This window comes from Macrobrachium rosenbergii, chromosome 5, assembly GCF_040412425.1.
Source record: "Macrobrachium rosenbergii isolate ZJJX-2024 chromosome 5, ASM4041242v1, whole genome shotgun sequence".
Lineage (NCBI taxonomy): Eukaryota > Metazoa > Arthropoda > Malacostraca > Decapoda > Palaemonidae > Macrobrachium > Macrobrachium rosenbergii.
Window position 1 is genome coordinate 70,834,153 of NC_089745.1, and position 22,500 is coordinate 70,856,652.

Here is a 22,500-nt window from a genome sequence, read left to right on the forward strand (position 1 = left end):
CTCTCCAATCAGTTAAATGACCTTATGTTCTTGGTGTTCATAATTATTTGCCAAAAAAAAATCAGCAGCGTTGTTATACTAGATAGGAAAATTGGCTAATCTTTGAATTGCTTATGTTTAAGAACTTTGAAGAAAAGTTATGTTGATAGACTGTTAGTTGTTACCCAAGTGCATTTCGTTGGTTTTGAAGTTGCTCTTACTAGCTGTAACATGCACATCTCTAATTTGAAACCCCAAATTTCTGATCACGTGAGTGTACTCGGGGGAGGTGGCTACCTTGCTTATAGTGAACCACTTAATGTATTATTTTCTAAATTGTATGGCTTAAGAAAGTGTATTTCTTAATGTGTTTATAAACAGTTCTGTGGACGCTATAAAAAATAGAACTCGTGACCTCTAAGAAAATATGTTAGACTGCTTCAATTTAGGACATACAAAAAAGTAACAGCTGGCAACTCCTATTTTCTCTCCCGTGGCTGGTAGTGTTGATACGGAGCACTGGGGTCTTGTGGCGTAGGCTGGGTTCAGTATGTACAGAACACTGTGAAGAAATTTGGTACGGGTAACGACCGCAGCTAAGGGCGATCGTAGCTTTGGAAAACCGAGTGGCCTGTTGTCTTTACGAGAAGTGTAAAGAGCATGAAGTGTAAAACTAAATTTGCTGATGTTATTCTAGATAGTTGTGGAAGTCTGCTGTGCATCATTACGAATGCCCTAATATTGGTTCTCAAGCAGATAAGTGCTTGGCTGCGTTGATGAATCCCTTCTAAATCGTGAATATGTCGAGTGATGTATATTTTCTGTTTATAACCTAAGTTACCCCAACATATGATGTATGGATTCTTCCGAAGCGTTTTGTTGATGTTTTATGTACATTTAAACACCGGTCTTCGAGAATTTTTATTTGTTGATTTTAATAGCCGCCAGTTCTTGATTATTTAAAACTATATGTGCCAACCAATGGGCATGGCGGCAACCCATATAGGTATACTTATCAGAAAGGAATGCACATAAATACTTAAACTGCCATTAGTAGAAAGACCCAGAGGATGCGATGTTTTGGATTCTCCCACGCGACCTTTCCATTTTGCTGAAGTTCAAGGTTGTCGTTAGTCATCGCAGATTACTTTTTTCTTCGTTTCCCCGACCCAATTGCACCATGTGAGCGGTATCTGTTTAATCGAAGAACTACCCAAGATCTTTTCCAGTTATATATCTCGTTCAAGCATGCCTTCAAGATCCATTCTTGCGATGTAATAGACAGTTAACCCTTGTTAGTTAATCTATATAGATATGCTTCATAGTTATTAATATATATAATAATAATAATAATAAAGGACAGTAAACAAGTAGAGTAGCCTCGACAATGGAGGTAGGGCCGGCGACCATGTCAGCATAACCAGGCGGTGCGTGTTGTTCTGTAATGCATCTTAAGAAGCTTCGGCTCCTCGTATGCAGTGCCTATGATGGGGGTGGAACGTTGTGCGTGTGTGTGTAAAAGTGCTCTCGTATCATCACGTTCCATTGTCCGCTCACAGCAGCATGTTCGGCTTGAGGGCCCGCTCTATGGATTTCATGCACATTTTTAATGCAAAAGGTTACTGCGTAGCCTAAGTGTGCAAGTGTAGTTCTTAGGAAATAATAATGTTATGATGCATTACAAAAAAACCGTCCAATATAAGGAGACAGATAAAAAGTATTTAAATGTTGCGTTTAGGTTTACGTGCCGGTTTAGCGTTCTCCCATTCTGCATACATATATATATATATATATATATATATATATATATATATATATATATATATATATATATATATATATATATATATATATATATATATATATATATATATATATATATATATATATACGAGGGTAAGTCAAAAGTTCCAGGAAAAATTCAATATACTCTTTATTTAAGGAAATTCAAACATCATTTTTCTACATATCTACCATCTAACTCTATACACTTTTCAAGGCGCTGTTTCCACCTCTGCAACCCTTCTTTGTAGAAATTTGGGGCCTTTCTATTAAACCATGTTGAAACTGCATGTTTAGCAGCATCCAAAGATTCAAACCGGACTCCTCTTAAGTGTTCCTTGAGTTTTGGGAACAGGAAAAATCTGAAGGAGCAAGATCAGGACTATAAGGAGGATGTGGAAGAGTTTCCCACCTAAATTTCCGTAGGACTTCTCTTGCAACCCTTGATGAATGTGCTGGAGCGTTATCATGATGGAACAAAATTCTGCGGTGCAACTTTCCTCGACGTTTTTAGCGAATGCAGTCTTCAGTTTTTGCAAAAACACTTTTGTAGTAGTTCCCGGTGATTGTTTTTGTCCTTCAAGGAAATCAATCAAAGTCACTCCTTTGGAGTCCCAAAACACTGTTGCCATAACCTTCTGGGCAGATCTCGCCACTTTGAACTTCACTGGTGCAGCTGAACCTCTTGGTAACCATTGCTTTGATTGAATTTTACTTTCTGGGTCATATTGATGGATCCAAGTTTCATCTCCAGTAACAATCCGGTCAAAAAACTCTGATTCATTTGATTCAATCTTCGTTAAAACTGCAAGAGAAAGTTCAGCTCTTTGATGCAGTTGGTCTTCGCGCAACGCTTTTGGGACCCAACGTGCTGAAAGTTTACTCAAACCAAGATTTTCATTTAAAATTGAAAATGCGGAACCATGGGAGATCCCAGTTTCATTAGCTATCATATCGATAGTAATCCGACGATCTTCATCCACTAGATTCTGCACCAAAGCCACAATTCTTTCATTTTTTGCAGTCGATGGTCTTCCTCTCTTGGGTTGTCTTTGAGGTCCTCCCGACCATCCTTAAATCGCTTTATCCAATCATAAACAACTGATTTAGATGGAGAAGAATCTCCATAAACTTGTTGCAAAGCTTCAATAATTTTTCCTGGTTTCCAATCAAGCTTGGTCAGGAACTTGATGTTAGCTCTCATCTCAAAATTTTTATTTTCCATGGGTTCAAGAAGTTACTTTTCTGAAGCAGATGTTAACACCACGGTAGCAAGAGGATGACTGAGGTAACAAGTCTATATGGATCACTACATCACAGATAATTGTTTACCAAGTATTTGGGTTGTTTTATTCTGTGTAAATACATCATTCAACAATTTTTCCTGGAACTTTTGACTTACCCTCATATATATATATATATATATATATATATATATATATATATATATATATATATATATATATATATACAGTATATATATATATGTGTGTGTGTGCGTATAATATATGTATATATGAGTGCGATGTATTTATACTTTATATGTGTACATAATGTATCATATATACATGAAGATAAAAATGCTCATAAAAAAGTACACGTTGCATTAATTTTACATTTATTTATATATATATATATATATATATATATATATATATATATATATATATATATATATATATATATATACACGTGTGTACATCATGTGCATATGAAGATAAAAAGACCCATAAAAACATTACGTACACGTTGCAATCATTATATATATATATATATATATATATATATATATATATATATATATATATATATATATATTATGGTAATGGCCGGTATATAGACTCCTGTTGCTTTGGCCCTGGTAATTTCACTCCCGGTAAACTGAAATCCGGTTTCGTTAACATCCGGCAATTTGACACCCAAAATAAACAAATATCCTATTTATAAAGCATATATATTTTTAAACAGCTTAAGGCAGTTACCTTATTTAGGAAAGGAAATGACATAATTTGATTGTTTCATAAGTTGAAGGCTTAGTTTATAAAAATTTTTTTTATTCAAGTATACATTATAATTAACATTTAGCAGTTGCATCCGAGCTCCTGGCGGTATAAGGACATTTTTTATAACCATGTCTCGTAACGTTCAGAGCACCCGTTAAGGAAAGAACTCTTAGATAACTTAAATTACATTTTCGAAAGGCAGGAAACAAACGCTGATGGATCAAAAATTTATTGGAATTATGAAGTGAAGAGTTGCAAAGCATGCCTACATATATAAACAGTCGAGCTTTGCAAAGATGGATGGATGTAGTTAGAGAAGAGCTGAGAGACAAACAATTGTCAGAGGACTGTGTGTTTGACCGAGCCAGGTGGAGGAAAGCTCTCAGAAACATCTACCTCACATAGAAGTGGGAAAAGATGCAGAGAAAGAAGATATGCCTTCGATATACTCTTGTCACGTATCATTTGTGCTTATTTCACCAGTGAGCCGGGATAAAGAAGGATAGGAACTATATGGTTGTACTATATACTGTATATAGAGTTTGTATGGAAATTTTTCTCTTCATATATATATATATATATATATATATATATATATATATATATATATATATATATATATATATATATATATATATATATATATATATATATATATATATATATATATATATATATTTATATATATATATATATATATATATATATATATATATATATAGCCTATATATATTGTATATGGTTGCAACATGTGCATAATGTTTTTATGCGCCCTTTTTCTAAATATAAATACGTTATGTACACATTATATATATATATATATATATATATATATATATATATATATATATATATATAAACAAAATCCACGAAGGAAAGAGAAACAATGGAGTGCTGCGAGGCCTTTCGACTTGTCATCCTTTACTCAGCAGACTCCTTCGTGGATTTTGTCTTTATTTATATATTCATCACGTTCCATATTTTCGTGATTCAATTATACATACATACATACATACATACATACATACATACATATATACATATATATATATATATATATATATGAAGATAAAATTGCCCATAAAAACTCTATATACGTTGCAGCCATATAATTCGTATACTTACTGTATGTGTTCCTGCTCACTGGTGAAATAAGGACAAATGGTATGTGACAAGAGTGTATAGAAGGCAGATGCAGGTGTGGCAAAACGAAGTTGATGGTATGTAGTTGTCTGATGGAAAATAGCTTATTCCCTCGTGTTTTGGGACTTGGTAACTCCCGTCTGCATCCAGTCGTGTGGACATATTCGCTGGAACACCAGCTTGAGAAGAGGCCTTTGGATTAACTAGTCGGTAAAATAGGATTTCCAGTGTCCTCCTGGCAGGTTCACATTGTTAGTTTGACTGATGATGGGAGGTTTGCAAAGTCTTCCTTTTGTACGGGCATCTGCTTTTGAGAACCAGCTCGACCCCGCTCCAATATATGATATAGCCTGTATCCCTAATATGTACAAAAATTCCCGAAATCTCAGAAGCATGTCGTTAAAGACATTCATGTGTGTATATATACATTATATATATATATATATATATATATATATATATATATATATATATATATATATATATATATATATATATATATATATATATATATATATATATATAGCTAGATAGATAGATTGTGAGTGCTTGTTCTTGCTTTTAGGACACTTTCCTATTTCTTGTTGAATGTTGATGCACTATTTCAAGACACTTTTGCAGTCTTCTGAGTCGCTTATCATCCTCGAAGCTACAACTCGGAAGGAAAAGAGGAAAATTGTTGCAATGTTGTTTCGCTTTCTCTTAAGCCGACAGCCATTTCAGACACAACTCATTGCCAGTGGGGTTTAGTGGATCCAGATTGTAAGACATTCCAGTAGATAGTTGACCACAGTAAAAAATCAAAGCTTTGAACAAATGCCCAAACAAGTGAAAAGATAAACAAAGAAAATTTACAGATGAGGATTATTCTTCATGAAGGTTCATATAAGATTTTCTCTTCAACTCCAGTGAGGCCTGGTGGTTTTCAGAAGGATTTTCTTCTGTTGGAGGGGGAACATAGTCTGAAGACACCTAGATAATCAGCGTAAGGTGCTGCAGTGCGATGCCCACCTCTTAAGCAACCACAAGCCACACATAGCTCGCCCCATGGTGAATAATTTCCGTACCTCCAGGAGGCTTAAGTCCTTTAGAGGTGGGTTCTCTCCAGGCGCGAGTGTGCTACACATATAGGCATACAAAATTATTAAACCACAAATGTCATTTGATATCCAGTCCACTATACCTAGGAAATAACGTACACCCAGTGGGACTTATAAATGATGAGTGTTTCGTCCCCATGGGATTTGAGCTGCCGCCCGGTTTGGAAAAAACAATGTACAGTAAGCTTTGAACCTTGAGCCATAAATAACCATTGATGGCTAAGTGGTTAAAGTCACTGTACGTTCTAGTTTTCTAAACCAGGTAGCATGGTGAAAGGTCACTGTATTTCATTGTTTTCCAGATCATGTGGCATGGTCAAAGGTAACTGTCTGTCATTATTTTCCAGACCATGTGGCTTGGTCAAAGGTCACTGTACGTCATTTTCCAAACCAGGTGGCATGGTCAAAGGTCACTGTATGTCATTGTTTTCCAGACCAAGTGGCATGGTCAAAGGTCACTGTGTCATTGTTTTCCAAACCAGGTGGCATGGTCAAAGGTCACTGTGTCATTGTTTTCCAAACCAGGTGGCATGGTCAAAGTCACTGTGTCATTGTTTTCCAAACCAGGTGGCATGGTCAAAGGTCACTGTATGTCATTATTTTCCAGACCAGGTGGCATGGTCAAAGGTCAGTGTTCGTTGTTCTCCAAACCAGGTGGCATAGTCAAAGGTCACACTATATGTCATTATTTTCCAGACCAGATGGCGTGGTCAAAGGTCACTGTACGTCATTTTCCAAACCAGGTGGCATGGTCAAAGGTCACTGTATGTCATTGTTTTCTAGACCAGGTGGCATGGTCAAAGGTCACTGTATGTCGTTTTCCAGACCAGGTGGCACTGTCAAGGGTCACTGTATGTCGTTTTCCGAACCAGGTGGCGTGGTCAAAGGGTCATAGTATGTTGCTGTTTTCCAAACCAGGTGGCAAGGTCAAGGGTCGTAGTATGTTGCTGTTTTCCAAACCAGGTGGTAGGGTCAAGGGTCACTGTATGTCGTTGTTTTCCAAACCAGGTGGCATGGTCAAACGTTACTGTATGTTGTTTTTTCCAAACCAGGTAGCATGGTCAAATGTCACTATGTTGTTTTCCAAACCAGGTGGCATGGTCATAGGTTGCTGTATGTTGTTTTCCAAACCAGGTGGCATGGTCAAAGGTGGTTGTATGTTGTTGTTTTCCAAACCAGGTGGCGTGATCAAAAGTCGCTGTATGTTGTTGCTTTCCAAACCAGGTGGCATGGTCAAAGGTCGCTGTATGTTGTGGTTTTCCAAACCAGGTGGCATGGTCAAAGGTCTCTGTATGTTGTTGTTTTCCAAACCAGGTGGCATGGTCAAAGGTCGCTGTATGTTGTTGTTTTCCAAACCAGGTGGCATGGTCAAAGGTCGCTGTATGTTGTTGTTTTCCAAACCAGGTGGCATGGTCAAAGGTCGCTGTATGTTGTTGTTTTTTCAAACCAGGTGGCATGGTCAAGGTCGCTGTATGTTGTTGTTTTCCAAACCAGGTGGCATGGTCAAACCAGGTTGCTGTGTATGATGTTGTTTTCAAACCAGGTGGCATGGTCAAAGGTCGCTGTATGTTGTTGTTTTCCAAACCAGGTGGCATGGTCAAAGGTTGTTGTATGTTGTTGTTTTCCAAACCAGGTGGTGTGATCAAAAGTCGCTGTGTGTTGTTGCTTTCCAAACCAGGTGGCATGGTCAAAGGTTGCTGTATGTTGTTGTTTTCCAAACCAGGTGGCATGGTCAAAGGTTGTGTATGTTGTTGTTTTTCCAAACCAGGTGGCATGGTCAAAGGTTGCTGTATGTTGTTGTTTTCCAAACCAGGTGGCATGGTCAAAGGTTGCTGTATGTTGTTGTTTTCCAAACCAGGTGGCATGGTCAAAGGTCGCTGTATGTTGTTGTTTTCCAAACCAGGTGGCATGGTCAAAGGTCTGTATGTATGTTGTTGTTTGTTGTTGTTTTCAAACCAGGTGGCATGGTCAAAGGTTGCTGTATGTTGTTTTCCAAACCAGGTGGCATGGTCAAAGGTTGCTGGTATGTTGTTGTTTTCAAACCAGGTGGCATGGTCAAAGGTTGCTGCATGTTGTTGTTTTTCAAACCAGGTGGCATGGTCAAAGGTTGCTGTATGGTGTTGTTTTCCAAACCAGGTGGCATGGTCAAAGGTCGCTGTATGTTGTTGTTTTCCAAACCAGGTGGCATGGTCAAAGGTTGTTGTATGTTGTTTTCCAAACCAGGTGGTGTGATCAAAAGTCGCTGAGTGTTGTTGCTTTCCAAACCAGTTGGCATGGTCAAAGGTCGCTGTATGTTGTTGTTTTCCAAACCAGGTGGCATGGTCAAAGGTTGCTGTATGTTGTTGTTTTCCAAACCAGGTGGCATGGTCAAAGGTTGCTGTATGTTGTTGTTTTCCAAACCAGGTGGCATGGTCAAAGGTGGTTGTATGTTGTTGTGTTCCAAACCAGGTGGCATGATCAAAGGTCGTTGTATGTTGTTGTTTTCCAAACCAGGTGGCATGGTCAAAGGTTGCTGTATGTTGTTGTTTTCCAAACCAGGTGGCATGGTCAAACGCGCTGTATGTTGTTGTTTTCAAACCAGGTGGCATGGTCAAAGGTCGCTGCTGTTGTTGTTTTCCAAACCAGGTGGCATGGTCAAAGGTTGCTGTATGTTGTTGTTTTCCAAACCAGGTGGCATGGTCAAAGGTCGCTGTTGTTGTTGTTTTCCAAACCAGGTGGCATGGTCAAAGGTCGCTGTATGTTGTTGTTTTCCAAACCAGGTGGCATGGTCAAAGGTCGCTGTATGTTGTTGTTTTCCAAACCAGGTGGCATGGTCAAAGGTTGTCGTTGTTTTCCAAACCAGGTGGTGTGATCAAAAGTCGCTGTGTGTTGCTGCTTTCCAAACCAGGTGGCATGGTCAAAGGTCGCTGTATGTTGTTGTTTTCCTAACCAGGTGGCATGGTCAAACCTGTATGTTGTTGCTTTCCAAACCAGGTGGCATGGTCAAAGGTTGCTGTATGTTGTTGCTTTCCAAACCAGGTGGCATGGTCAAAGGTCGCTGTATGTTGTTGCTTTCCAAACCAGGTGGCATGGTCAAAGGTTGCTGTATGTTGTTGCTTTCCAAACCAGGTGGCATGGTCAAAGGTCGCTGTATGTTGTTGCTTTCCAAACCAGGTGGCATGGTCAAAGGTTGCTGTATGTTGTTGCTTTCCAAACCAGGTGGCATGGTCAAAGGTCGCTGTATGTTGTTGTTTTCCAAACCAGGTGGCATGGTCAAAGGTCGCTGTATGTTGTTGTTTTCCAAACCAGGTGGCATGGTCAAAGGTTGTTGTTGTTTTCCAAACCAGGTGGTGTGATCAAAAGTCGCTGTGTGTTGTTGCTTTCCAAACCAGGTGGCATGGTCAAAGGTTGCTGTAGTTGTTGTTTTCCAAACCAGGTGGCATGGTCAAAGGTTGCTGTATGTTGTTGTTTTCCAAACCAGGTGGCATGGTCAAAGGTCGCTGTATGTTGTTGTTTTCCAAACCAGGTGGCATGGTCAAAGGTCGCTGTATGTTGTTGTTTTCCAAACCAGGTGGCATGGTCAAAGGTTGCTGTATGTTGTTTTCCAAACCAGGTGGCATGGTCAAAGGTCTCTGTATGTTGTTGTTTTCCAAACCAGGTGGCATGGTCAAAGGTTGCTGTATGGTGTTGTTTTCCAAACCAGGTGGCATGGTCAAAGGTTGCTGTATGTTGTTGTTTTCCAAACCAGGGGGCATGGTCAAAGGTTGCTGTATGTTGTTGTTTTCCAAACCAGGTGGCATGGTCAAAGGTTGCTGTATGTTGTTGTTTTCCAAACCAGGTGGCATGGTCATAGGTCAGGTGGCATGGTCATAGGTCGCTGTATGTTGTTGTTTTCCAAACCAGGTGGCATGGTCAAAGGTTGTTGTATGTTGTTTTCCAAACCAGGTGGTGTGATCAAAAGTCGCTGAGTGTTGTTGCTTTCCAAACCAGGTGGCATGGTCAAAGGTCGCTGTATGTTGTTGTTTTCCAAACCAGGTGGCATGGTCAAAGGTTGCTGTATGTTGTTGTTTTCCAAACCAGGTGGCATGGTCAAAGGTTGCTGTATGTTGTTGTTTTCCAAACCAGGTGACATGGGCAAAGGTGGTTGTATGTTGTTGTGTTCCAAACCAGGTGGCATGATCAAAGGTCGTATGTTGTTGTTTTCCAAACCAGGTGGCATGGTCAAAGGTTGCTGTATGTTGTTGTTTTCCAAACCAGGTGGCATGGTCAAAGGTCGCTGTATGTTGTTGTTTTCCAAATCAGGTGGCATGGTCAAAGGTCGCTGTATGTTGTTGTTTTCCAAACCAGGTGGCATGGTCAAAGGTTGCTGTATGTTGTTGTTTTCCAAACCAGGTGGCATGGTCAAAGGTCGCTGTATGTTGTTGTTTTCCAAACCAGGTGGCATGGTCAAAGGTTGTCGTTGTTTTCCAAACCAGGTGGTGTGATCAAAAGTCGCTGTGTGTTGTTGCTTTCCAAACCAGGTGGCATGGTCAAAGGTCGCTGTATGTTGTTGTTTTCCAAACCAGGTGGCATGGTCAAAGGTTGCTGTATGTTGTTGCTTTCCAAACCAGGTGGCATGGTCAAAGGTTGCTGTATGTTGTTGCTTTCCAAACCAGGTGGCATGGTCAAAGGTTGCTGAATGTTGTTGCTTTCCAAACCAGGTGGCATGGTCAAAGGTTGCTGTATGTTGTTGCTTTCCAAACCAGGTGGCATGGTCAAAGGTCGCTGTATGTTGTTGCTTTCCAAACCAGGTGGCATGGTCAAAGGTTGCTGTATGTTGTTGCTTTCCAAACCAGGTGGCAGGTGGTCGCTGTATGTTGTTGTTTTCCAAACCAGGTGGCATGGTCAAAGGTCGCTGTATGTTGTTGTTTTCCAAACCAGGTGGCATGGTCAAAGGTTGCTGTATGTTGTTGTTTTCCAAACCAGGTGGTGTGATCAAAAGTCGCTGTGTGTTGTTGCTTTCCAAACCAGGTGGCATGGTCAAAGGTCCAGTTGTTGCTTTCCAAACCAGGTGGCATGGTCAAAGGTTGCTGTATGTTGTTGTTTTCCAAACCAGGTGGCATGGTCAAAGGTCGCTGTATGTTGTTGTTTTCCAAACCAGGTGGCATGGTCAAAGGTTGCTGTATGTTGTTTTCCAAACCAGGTGGCATGGTCAAAGGTTGTTGTATGTTGTTGTTTTCCAAACCAGGTGGCATGGTCAAAGGTTGCTGTATGTTGTTTTCCAAACCAGGTGGCATGGTCAAAGGTCGCTGTATGTTGTTGTTTTCCAAACCAGGTGGCATGGTCAAAGGTTGCTGTATGTTGTTTTCCAAACCAGGTGGCATGGTCAAAGGTCGCTGTATGTTGTTGTTTTTCCAAACCAGGTGGCATGGTCAAAGGTTGCTGTATGTTGTTTTTCCAAACCAGGTGGCATGGTCAAAGGTTGCTGTATGTTGTTGTTTTCCAAACCAGGTGGCATGGTCAAAGGTTGCTGTATGTTGTTTTCCAAACCAGGTGGCATGGTCAAAGGTTGCTGTATGTTGTTTTCCAAACCAGGTGGCATGGTCAAAGGTTGCTGTATGTTGTTGTTTTCCAAACCAGGTGGCATGGTCAAAGGTTGCTGTATGTTGTTGTTTTCCAAACCAGGTGGCATGGTCAAAGGTCGCTGTATGTTGTTGTTTTCCAAACCAGGTGGTGTGATCAAAAGTCGCTGTGTGTTGTTGCTTTCCAAACCAGGTGGCATGGTCAAAGGTCGCTGTATGTTGTTGTTTTCCAAACCAGGTGGTGTGATCAAAAGTCGTTGTGTGTTGTTGCTTTCCAAATCAGGTGGCATGGTCAAAGGTCACTGTATGTTGTTGTTTTCCAAACCAGGTGGCATGGTCAAAGGTTGCTGTATGTTGTTGTTTTCCAAACCAGGTGGCATGGTCTAAGGTCGCTGTGTGTTATTGTTTTCCAAACCAGGTGGCATGGTCAAAGGTCGCTGTATGTCGCTGTTTTCCAAACCAGGTGGCAAGGTCAAAGGTCACTGTACGACGTCGTTTTCAAACCAGGCAGCTGTTATAATCCCACAGCTGACAAAGTACTTATCAGTTATAATTCCTCTTGGGTGTAAAGTTATACTCGAGGCATTGTACATTGGGTTAAACCACATTTGTGGCTCTATTTGTGAATATAAAAAATGTCTCTGTTACATACAGACATACATCTGTGAAAGTAAAAGATTTAAGCCCATTGCAGCAGTGGAGTCATGCCCCTAAAGGACTGTTTTAGAGACAGACATTTTTCACCAAGAGGACAGTTACATGCGGCTTGTGGGTACTGAAGCGGTTAGCATCACACTGCTGCCCCTACACTGAATATCTAGGTCTCTTCAGACTATGCTCTCCCCTCCAACAGAAGAAAATACCCCTTCCAAACATCAGAACTCACCAGATCTGAGTAGCCTGTCTTGTAAAGCTGCATAAAAAAATAACCCTAATCTGTGATATTTGTCGGTTAATTTTTACTTCTATTTGATTATATATTTACTTTAATCTTTGTTGTCTGACTGTTCTCATCTTTAATAACAAAAATGCCCTCTCAATTTATCGATTTCTCAACACTTTAGAAATGCTTGTCATTCCTAAGCATAGATCCAAATGAAGAAAGAAATGTTGATATTCTGATGTTGGGTACCTTTCTTCGTGGCCAGGTAGTTTGTGTCACCTTGTACGAGTATGAGACCTTGGATGCGAGCGCAAATCTGGCCCGGACATCAGAGTATCATCATTAATTTCTTCATTTGTATCTGGGCTTGGTAGTAACAGGCGTTTCGAAAGTTTGAAGATATCGAGAAGTTATGACGTAACTGTGGTTATTAAAATTTCATACGTGTCTGGTAAAAAGTGACCAGTAGATTCTAAATTACACACGGACACAGCCACACACACATATATATATAATATATATATATATATATATATATATATATATATATATATATATATATATATATATATATATATATATATATATATATATATATAATTTCTCTGTTCTTTTGCTTTCACGATTGTTTGGTTTACTTGAAAAGGCTAGTTACGCGTAAGAGTACGAGCCTGTCCTAGTATAAAGTCAGCCTGTACAACACGAAGCTTACCCACATTCTGTATTCCCTGAGTCTCGGCATTGACATAATGCGGCCTTCGGCCATCACGGGCTTTTTTGTTTTTGCGCGGCTTATAAATCAAACCGGGACCCTGTAAGTGTAGTTAGGATACCAGAGGTAATTCAACCCTTAGGAACGCAGGTGGGCACCTGCCCCTTACCCGGTACCACCCCCTCTCTTTTCTGTCCTATTCTAGCGTTCCCGTTAACTGTACCCTGGTTACTAAAGCTATAAGGCCATCGGCAGTTCCATACAATGGTTACTGATTTGACCAAGACTGAATGAAATTGAACCGTATTATTTGACTTGCGTCATGTTGTACTGTAATACCTTCAGTTAGTCTGTAATGAACTGGTACCTTCTCCCCACTCACCTAGTCATGTTTATTCAAGATATATTACGTCAGGCTAAGCTACGTGATATGCATTTCTATACGCTTGTTGAACAAAAATGCAGGCTTTTTTTGCCTGTGCCTGAGCAATATACTAATAGATGTTGCATTTCATCTGAGTGTTTGCCGTGTATATATGGACCTATCCATCTATGTGTATGTATATAGGGGATTCATAGCCACGATTAATCAGTTTAGTGTGGTGGATGTGACAGTGAGCTGTCTTTATTTTCTCTAGTACAACCCTCTGTCTGGGAAAACGGCTTAATTGTTAGAAAAAAACAAAAAACTACAGTGCGTCTTCCCTTCTTATCACCAATCATGCAGTCTGAGCATGTAGCAAGATATGATACGTAATCGCAGTCGGTCAGTGGTTATCTTTTAGTTTAATTTAAACGTGTATATAACTCCCAATATGTCCCTTTTCCTTAATGGTAGAAGAAATTATCTATTATTACCGTAGTGCACTATGTATGTAGTGGCATTAATACGGAAAAATGGATTTTTCGTTGTCACCACATTGAATTCGCCTAGTTAAATCATGTCTTTTGATCACAATTGAAAGAGAACTAGTTGAGCGAAGTGACAAGTTTCATTATCGTTGTCGAGTGGGACATCAGTTACTGTTCAGTAACGTTTCAGCTATGCTGGTGAAAGGCTGATATAAGAGGCACCTAAAGAATCTGATAGGTAAGTTGGGCTAAGTGTGTGTTCGCGTGCTGCTTGTTTAAGCAGTGGGGCAGCCATATCGTATAGCAGTGACCAATTAAAATGTTATTCGTACTCATCGTTGTGTTATAGATTTTTCTAAGGCTAATGATAAAAGCGTGATTTGAAAGAAATAGAGTGCAACATTTTTGAGTGAAACTTATCAAGCTGAGATTATGTGGAAGGCAGCATTGGAAAAAAATTGCCATTTCTGTTGAACTGACAAATTTTTATGTGAATGCAAACAAAGGGCGGTTTCAATGGCCGAAACCGGCACTAGTGGCGATGGTGACATCTATGAAGTTTCTGAAGAGGACAGGTCCGACGATGAAGCGGAAGGGTCATGGATCATGCTCCCTTGGAACATGGCGCGGTCTCTCGTTGGACATCTCAGCTTCTCTTCTCTGGCCAACTTTGCCTCTGCTTATTACCAGGCAGCAGAAGACACTGTCACCTTTGGATATAATGTAAGATGAAGCCTTTTACTTTCTCCCTCCCTCTCTCTCTCTCTCTCTCTCTCTCTCTCTCTCTCTCTCTCTCTCTCTCTCTCTCTCTCTCTCTCTCTCTATATATATATATATATATATATATATATATATATATATATATATATATATATGTATGTATATTATATATACATATATGAAAATAATTATATATGTGTGTATATGTATGTGTATGTATATATATATATATATATATATATATATATATATATATATATATATCTATATATATATATATATATATATATATATATGTGTATATATATATATAAATATATATATATATATATATATATATATATATATATATATATATATATATATATATATAATCATAAGATTTCTTAGTGGCAAAATAGCATATTTTCTGCGATCATACTGACAATGTATTGATACCACGCGAATGGCAAATGAGCTGGGCTTGTTTGTGACATCACCTGATGTAGTAAATGTAAACATTTTTCGGCTTTAATGAATATCATTTATTCATTTAATGTATTAGCAGTTTGTTTTTACAATTAATGCCGTGATCATTTCTGGCAACATCAACTGCCCTAGAATGACTTCCAAGACACTACTCTTGTACAATATGTATAGGTTTCCGAACACAAAAAATCAGTCCAGTTTTACTAATTTATAGTTAAACTTTTGAAATGTTGATTATATTTCTTGCAAAAGATATGGACTATATTATAAATACACATACATATCGTATATATACATATATATATATATATATATATATATATATATAATTTATATATATATATATATATATATAATTTATATATATATATATATATATATATATATATATATATATATATATATATATATATATATATATATATATATATATATATATATATATATATATATTTATATATATATATATATATATATATATATATACAGTCTGTGTGTGTGTGGGGAGAGAGAGAGAGAGAATATGGCCATGTATAATCTGTTTATAATTTGTAAATCACGTTTTCTTGATGAAAGTTTGTGCATATATATATATGTATATATATGCATATATATTTACAGTATGTATATATATGCATACATATTTACAGCATATATATATATATATATATATAATATATATATATATATATATATATATATATATATATATCAAAATAAAAATAAAAGTAGAGAACGTGCGTGTGGGGGTAATGTATGCTAGAGGTGAATTCGAACAGTAAGGTTAATGTGATGTCTTGGAAAATCGTGATGACTTTTGAGTGTTGTATTCTGCTAATATCTTTATTTCCTTTCCAGAGGCTTATGAAATAGATTGTAGGGAAGTTTTAATATTTTTAGACGAATATTGAAATCTGTACCGTTGTTATGAATAAGCCAAGGTTTCACGGATCAGTAATTGATTACTTCATATAAGTAGATTAGTAACTTATAACTGTAATAGCACATCCAAAGTGCTCACTTTTCACAGACAAAAAAAAATGATCTTGTTAATTATGGTGTGAGAAAATTGACAAGATGCAATGGACAGTCCATCATTTAGTAGTCCTTATCTGATGTATAAAAAAGAATGTTAAAAGACACCTGTCTGTATACATAATAGACGGGTGGAGTTAAGTTTTAATTGCACTCAGTACTATAATGATCATTGTATTATTTCTTGTTGCCAACTCGAAGCGCTGAATTAAACGTGACGCCCACCTTTAATTGACTTTCTTATTCAGTTTGTTTTTAGTGTTGGGATAAATTTGCCAGATTGTTTTGGAAGATGCAGTTAATAAGGAATCCCCTGGAAGAGCTTGAACTAAAGCGTGAGGATTGGTTGGGTATTCGGGAAATCCAAAGTGTAGACCTCTCTGTCAATTTCGAGGGCTTTGGTTATACACTGAGGGTGCGTCCGCACGTCAAAAATACCCCGGCGACTTTTCTCTCCGTCATCGCAAACAGTTTGAAAGTAAGTCAACAACAGTATGAAACACTGGTTAGAACTATCTATGAGTCATTAACTTCACAAGAAGTCAGTGTTATATACCACCTACGTTTGTTGACGACATGAATGTACCGTAGTGTGGACGCACCCGAAGTGGCCTGCTGGTGGTGAGAAGAATGGTGAGCGTGCGAGTTTGTGATTGAGTTGCTTTCTCAGTCCAGCTGCTTTTCGTTCTGGCTCGCCAAGAAAGAGTGGGGAAGCGTGAGACATATCTCACCAAACTGAGTGTTAATATATATTCCTGAAAAGGGTGGATGCTTTGGAACATTTGTTTCAGTTGAGCGTGGTTTATAAATGTGACCATGATCATTTTAATTATTTTAGAAGATCATGTATTTTGTCTTTTGAATCGTCTTTGTACAGTATATTCATGCCATATTTTCTGTAATCACATTGTCGATGGCTTTTTAAATCTTTTTGTTAGCATTTACAGTCTAATATTATATGACACAATCCAAACTGAATCCCTTCCTTCCTTGTCTGCGTCATCAGGTCTCAGCCAACGACACCCTAACGAGCGTAGCAGCGAGGTTCGACACGACGCCATCAGAGCTGACCAAGTTGAACCGCCTCAACACGCGCTTCCTTTTTCCTGGTCAAGTTTTAGCTGTACCGGACAAATCGGCCATCAACGATGAGAAAACCGCCCCCGATAGTGCCCAAGAAGAGAGCAATGGACAAGGTAAGGAAGTTACCATAGTTTTAACGGTAAACTGGCATCTCAGTTCAAGCTATGTGATGACTGCCTAGGGTGGTCAGTTTATATAAAGAATTTCTATTTTGGTCATCACCCGTAAAGACGCAAACCTACCTTTTACACATCCCTTGTTTCTTTTTAAAAATGCATTAAAATGAAAATTTACAACTTAACAAGTTACCGAACGTTAATGTGAATAAAAAAAAATAGCCATTTCAGGAATATATAAAATAATATTAGCTTCATGCCATAAGTAAGAAGGAAGCTTAAAATACATGAACATAAATGTTTCAGTATACACTTAGTATGTGGGATAGGTTATTTTATTTTATTTTTTTTTTTTTTGTGAATGCCTCCTGATTTGGGTTTCAATAATTAGTGTTGAAAACTCCAGAGGGGCATTAAGCCAATTAATTTCATAAACAGATACCGCACAGCTGTTTCGTTATTACTTTGTAGCATGTTCCGGGGTAATACTACAGTTTGGTGTCGGATGAACCTGGTTCTTGCTCACGCGAGCAGCAAATAAGTGTTGTTGTTGTCGTTGTTTGCCGCGTGCTATTACGGGCTCTTGTGGTCGTCCGAGCAGTCCCATGGAAAATACAGTTTGGTTAAGTGGTTCAGACCATCAAGGACCTTGGTTCATCAAGGTCCAAAGAAAAGGCATGGTCTGGAGTGACGCTTGGAAAAGCGAGCCCGTCATCTTGGGTTCACTTACGCACAGGATACTAAATTCTACAAGAGATTGATCATTAAAAGGTCTGTTTTTTCACAGTCACCATTGAAAATGTTTTTTTACTTATGATAATGTTTTAATATCTTAGCATACATGTGTGAAGAAACATTGGTCGTTTACAGGATCCTCAAAAACCTTACAATTCCGTCCCAACGTGAAATACGCTTTCTTCAAATTCCATTTGAATAGGGAACATATTCCCAAAGTTCATCTCCCAGTATCATTTAAAAAGAGAGAGAGAGAGAGGTTATCTTTAGTTACTTCTGTTAGCTCCACCCCTCCCATAACTGTCAACGAGATTAATCTTTCATACAAGTGAGAGAGAGAATTTTAGAGATGAGTTATTATTGATTTTTTGGGAACGTGATTATCTTAACGAAAGATAAGGTAAGGTTAATGTACACTATGCCTGTCGAAAGTTCAAAGTGTACCCTTTAATACAAAATGAAGCTTTCAGACAGCCTCTCATTTTTTTTCATTTTTGTTCTGTTTCCATAACTAAATACTAGTAAATTCAGGATACTTGAAGATTAATTTTTTTTTTTTACAAACTCAGAGAGTTGTTTGACTACTTGGTAAATAAACGTAGCCAGCAAAATGTTAAACAACATTGAAAGAACATACAATTATGATAACATATCCTAACATCACTGTTTTCCATCTACATTACGTTTGAATTTTTTCTCTCTTTTTTTTAGCATTCTTACGAGATTACTCAATACTTCTGTTCGGAGAACGCATTCTCAAGGGAAAAAAATTCTCAAAGGAGAAGTAATTTATCATGTCCCTTGATAAATTGTGAAGGGCCAACTGCCTTTTGTCCTGTCTCCCATGATGGGAATAGAATCGGTTCTTTCCAAAGTAACTAATAGTGAGGGAATTTCTTAGCAATAAAGGTGCCATGGATGACCTTCCATTGTCGTGGCCTCTTGTGAGTGTTGTGTGCATTCATCGACTTTCTATTGGTCCGTTTGAATATCGGAACTCGAACAAAATAAGAATGATTGCCTTCATCGAAGGTAGAGAGAGAATGGCGCGGCTGAAAGGCCCAGTTCATGAAAGACTCGCGGGATTGTTTTGTGCCCTGGGGTAATACATTGAGCCTTGTGGTGAAGTTCTTTCACTGGACTTTTTATACGTTGTTCTTTTCTCCCATTAAGGAAATATCTTTTAGATTCGACTGAAAATTCTTAGATGGGAAGTGTACCCATTGCTGTTGAAGCTCTCTTTCATCGGCGAAGCGACGAAAACATTTTCTTCCACGACTGTGACTTCCGAACACAGCGCATTGATATCTGCAGCCCTTCTGTTCGCTAGAAAGAGATGAAAACTGGATCATGTCCTCAGCACCTGACAGACAGGTACTGACTGACTGGACTTCTGGACCTTACTTTAGAATAAGCTGACCTTATACCAACATGCCGTTGTCCAAAATGGGTTAAGGTGTTGAATGAAATAAATGGCCTGTTGTGAACCTCTGGACCTTGGCCTATCAACCGAGGCATTAAGATTTGATTGGTGGATGTATTGGATGAATGTTGTCTTACGGCACCTCTGGCTGTTGTCCCCCAAAAGGCGTCTTGCAAGTGTGAAAAGGTTAGAAGGGAGCAAGAGACCTGGTATGGATCTTTCAACTGTCATCTCATCGGAGTCCTTGTAATATCATCACTACCTGAAGGAGAAGTACGAGGATGATTTCGATGAATTTTGAGTCTTGAAATAGATTTTCCTACAAGTATGGATTCTCTTTAGTCAAGTTTTCTATTGTTTTCCAGCACGGATAAGGGATGGAAAGGCTGGGAAGGAAAGAGTGACATTGAGGTGAAAGGAAGGCCGCCTGTATTCTCGATGTATTCGTATTGAATACAGATAGTGGCAATTAGACTTTGATCTATAAAATGGCTGAATTCATTCAGCCAATTATTTAGTGGATAAACTTCAAATAAAAGGGGAATGGAAACGGGATGTTGCTTGTTCGCCGCATGCTTAATGAAACCGATCATTGCTTTTGTTGGAAATTGGTTTTGGAAAGCGGAATCAAAGAGGATGGTTCCAATTAAATGAACTGTAAATGGTCATAAAGAATTAAAATTGGAACTCTAATGTTCATAAGTTTATTTGACGTGGGCTGGTACCAGCAAAGACACTTACCTCAGCGAGCACCCCTGAATAGCCTTCGTTTGGCAGTTGAGACTGGCGTTTTTTTACTCATTTCCAGAGAGAACGTAGGGCAGCTTATCTACCCCTTTCATTGAGAGGGTTGTTTCCTAATAAAAATTTTCAGAGAATTCTTGACCGTATATCGGACTTAAACCCCAGTTTATTTGATTCTTCACAAAGTGGAGTAGAATGCAAATGATCGTTTTGGAAATTTTGTGCAGTGCCACTTTTGTTAGTGAACGACTTCGTGCCTTTGTTTCCTTGTCTTTGCTGTGTGAGAACAGTGTCGAGCTGACCGAATGACAAACATCGTTAGGTGAGCGAGAGTTCCGTGGACTGACGCTGGTAGAAGCATGGCTGAAATGACGATTGTAAACGTGTCTGTAATATTAACCACGAGTCCTGTAGACTGCATCATATTGTAGGGTAGGCGTTAGTCGCCCGCTTACGTGAGCAGAAACCTTAACTGTGTGCCTGACTATTCTGATTCGGTTTGTAACTGACGTTTCCTTCTTTTATACAACAGCTCTTGTTGACACCTAATTTCCTCTTCTGTTTGAAAGGTAGTTATAAATATTTAAAGAATAGAAGGAAAATTCTTTTGCATTCAAGGTTACATGAATTTTGTTGTGGATTCCTAAAAATATTACTGTTTGAGCAGGTTTCAGAATTTGTTTAGGAAGACGCCTGCACATGAGCGCGCTATCCTCGAGGAGTTATTTTCGTTTAGAGGACTTGCGCAATATTGTGCGTAAGATCGGCACCCTCAGATTTCCCATTATGCATACAGTTGAAAGATTAAATCCCAGTTAGCATATGCATACCCTCGCACTTAGCTAGGGGACAGGCTCAGTGGGCGCCGCTGCTGAGACGTACAGCGTCGTAGCTCCCGTGACCTTGCTAGCCCCTAGAAGTCCACCCAGGTATCAACAGGTACGAGCTTCTGCTGGAGTCATAAAAATGGCGTGAGGCAAGCAACATCATCCTAGAAAGACTTGCTGAGACAACCAGAGTGCTGGGCGCTTTTTGTGCCAAGCCACTCTTCCAAAGGGGAAACACTTTTATTCTCAGAAAACTCATATTCATTTATGTAGACATTTGCATATATTCATACAAACGAGAAGGCATGTTGACTTCGCTTTACCTTAGAAGCAACTTACACATTTTCACTTTACCGTGGATATTACATACACAGATTTTTGTGTGTTCTTCATTTTCACTTTACCCTTGATATTACACACACACATTTTTATGTGTGTTCTTAGCTTGGTCAGGTAGGAGCGCATATAGGTCTTTGTAAGTTATGCCAAGGTTTAGTGAAATCATATAAATGGGTTAATTGCGGCTAAATATGTTAAAAGTTCCATCTGTAAACTTGAAATCTCTCTCTCTCTCTCTCTCTCTCTCTCTCTCTCTCTCTCTCTCTCTCTCTCTCTCTCTCTCTATATATATATATATATATATATATATATATATATATATATATATATATATATATATATTATTTGTGTGTATATATGTATATATATATATATAATATATATATATATATATATATATATATATATTATTTGTGTGTGTATTTGTGCATATATACATAACTATATATATATATATATATATATATATATATATATATATATATATATATATATATATATATTTTGTGTACACACACACACAATTGCTATTGAAATAAATGGCATCGTTTGCAGATACTAACTTTTTATCAAGAATTTGAGTCAGTCTATATATACTTTTTTCTCTTCAGACAAGCTTCTCAAGAATAAGGAAAAATTATTCATGTTTCTTTCTTTTTGCTTATTTTAGTCGACGGACCGTTTACTCGCTCATCGACATCTTCAGGATTAAAATACCAATTGTCATACAAGGTTTTTATTACTACTTGCTGACTTTGTGACTACGCCTTAAATTTTAAACATGGCGTCTTTGCGGTGCTGAATTTCCATTAGTCGGTGGGCCTCATTGCCTTGCTGGTGTTCTGCGGGGCAGCAAGGGCATTCCTGGTGCTTCGTAGGACACGCTGTATTCCGTGGCTTGCAGAAAAGTGCGTGACTCCTGTCTTTGGCCGAAAGTTTTGATTTTCTTAGTTGTCTATAGTCGTGCCTTCCGAGGTGTTCTTTTTCCCGTGTCTCCCTCCGGATTTTCACGGATG

General features: G+C 38.4%; 1 protein-coding gene across 1 annotated transcript in view; it reads left to right on the forward strand.

Annotated features, from left to right (window-relative positions):
* Positions 1-22,500, forward strand: part of mtd (mustard) — a 1,060,402-nt gene that overhangs the window by 718,682 nt on the left and 319,220 nt on the right. Inside the window, exon 6 of the mRNA XM_067104583.1 lies at positions 17,224-17,413. Coding sequence (XP_066960684.1) covers positions 17,224-17,413 — 190 coding nt within the window. The remainder of the gene's footprint in view (positions 1-17,223; positions 17,414-22,500) is intronic.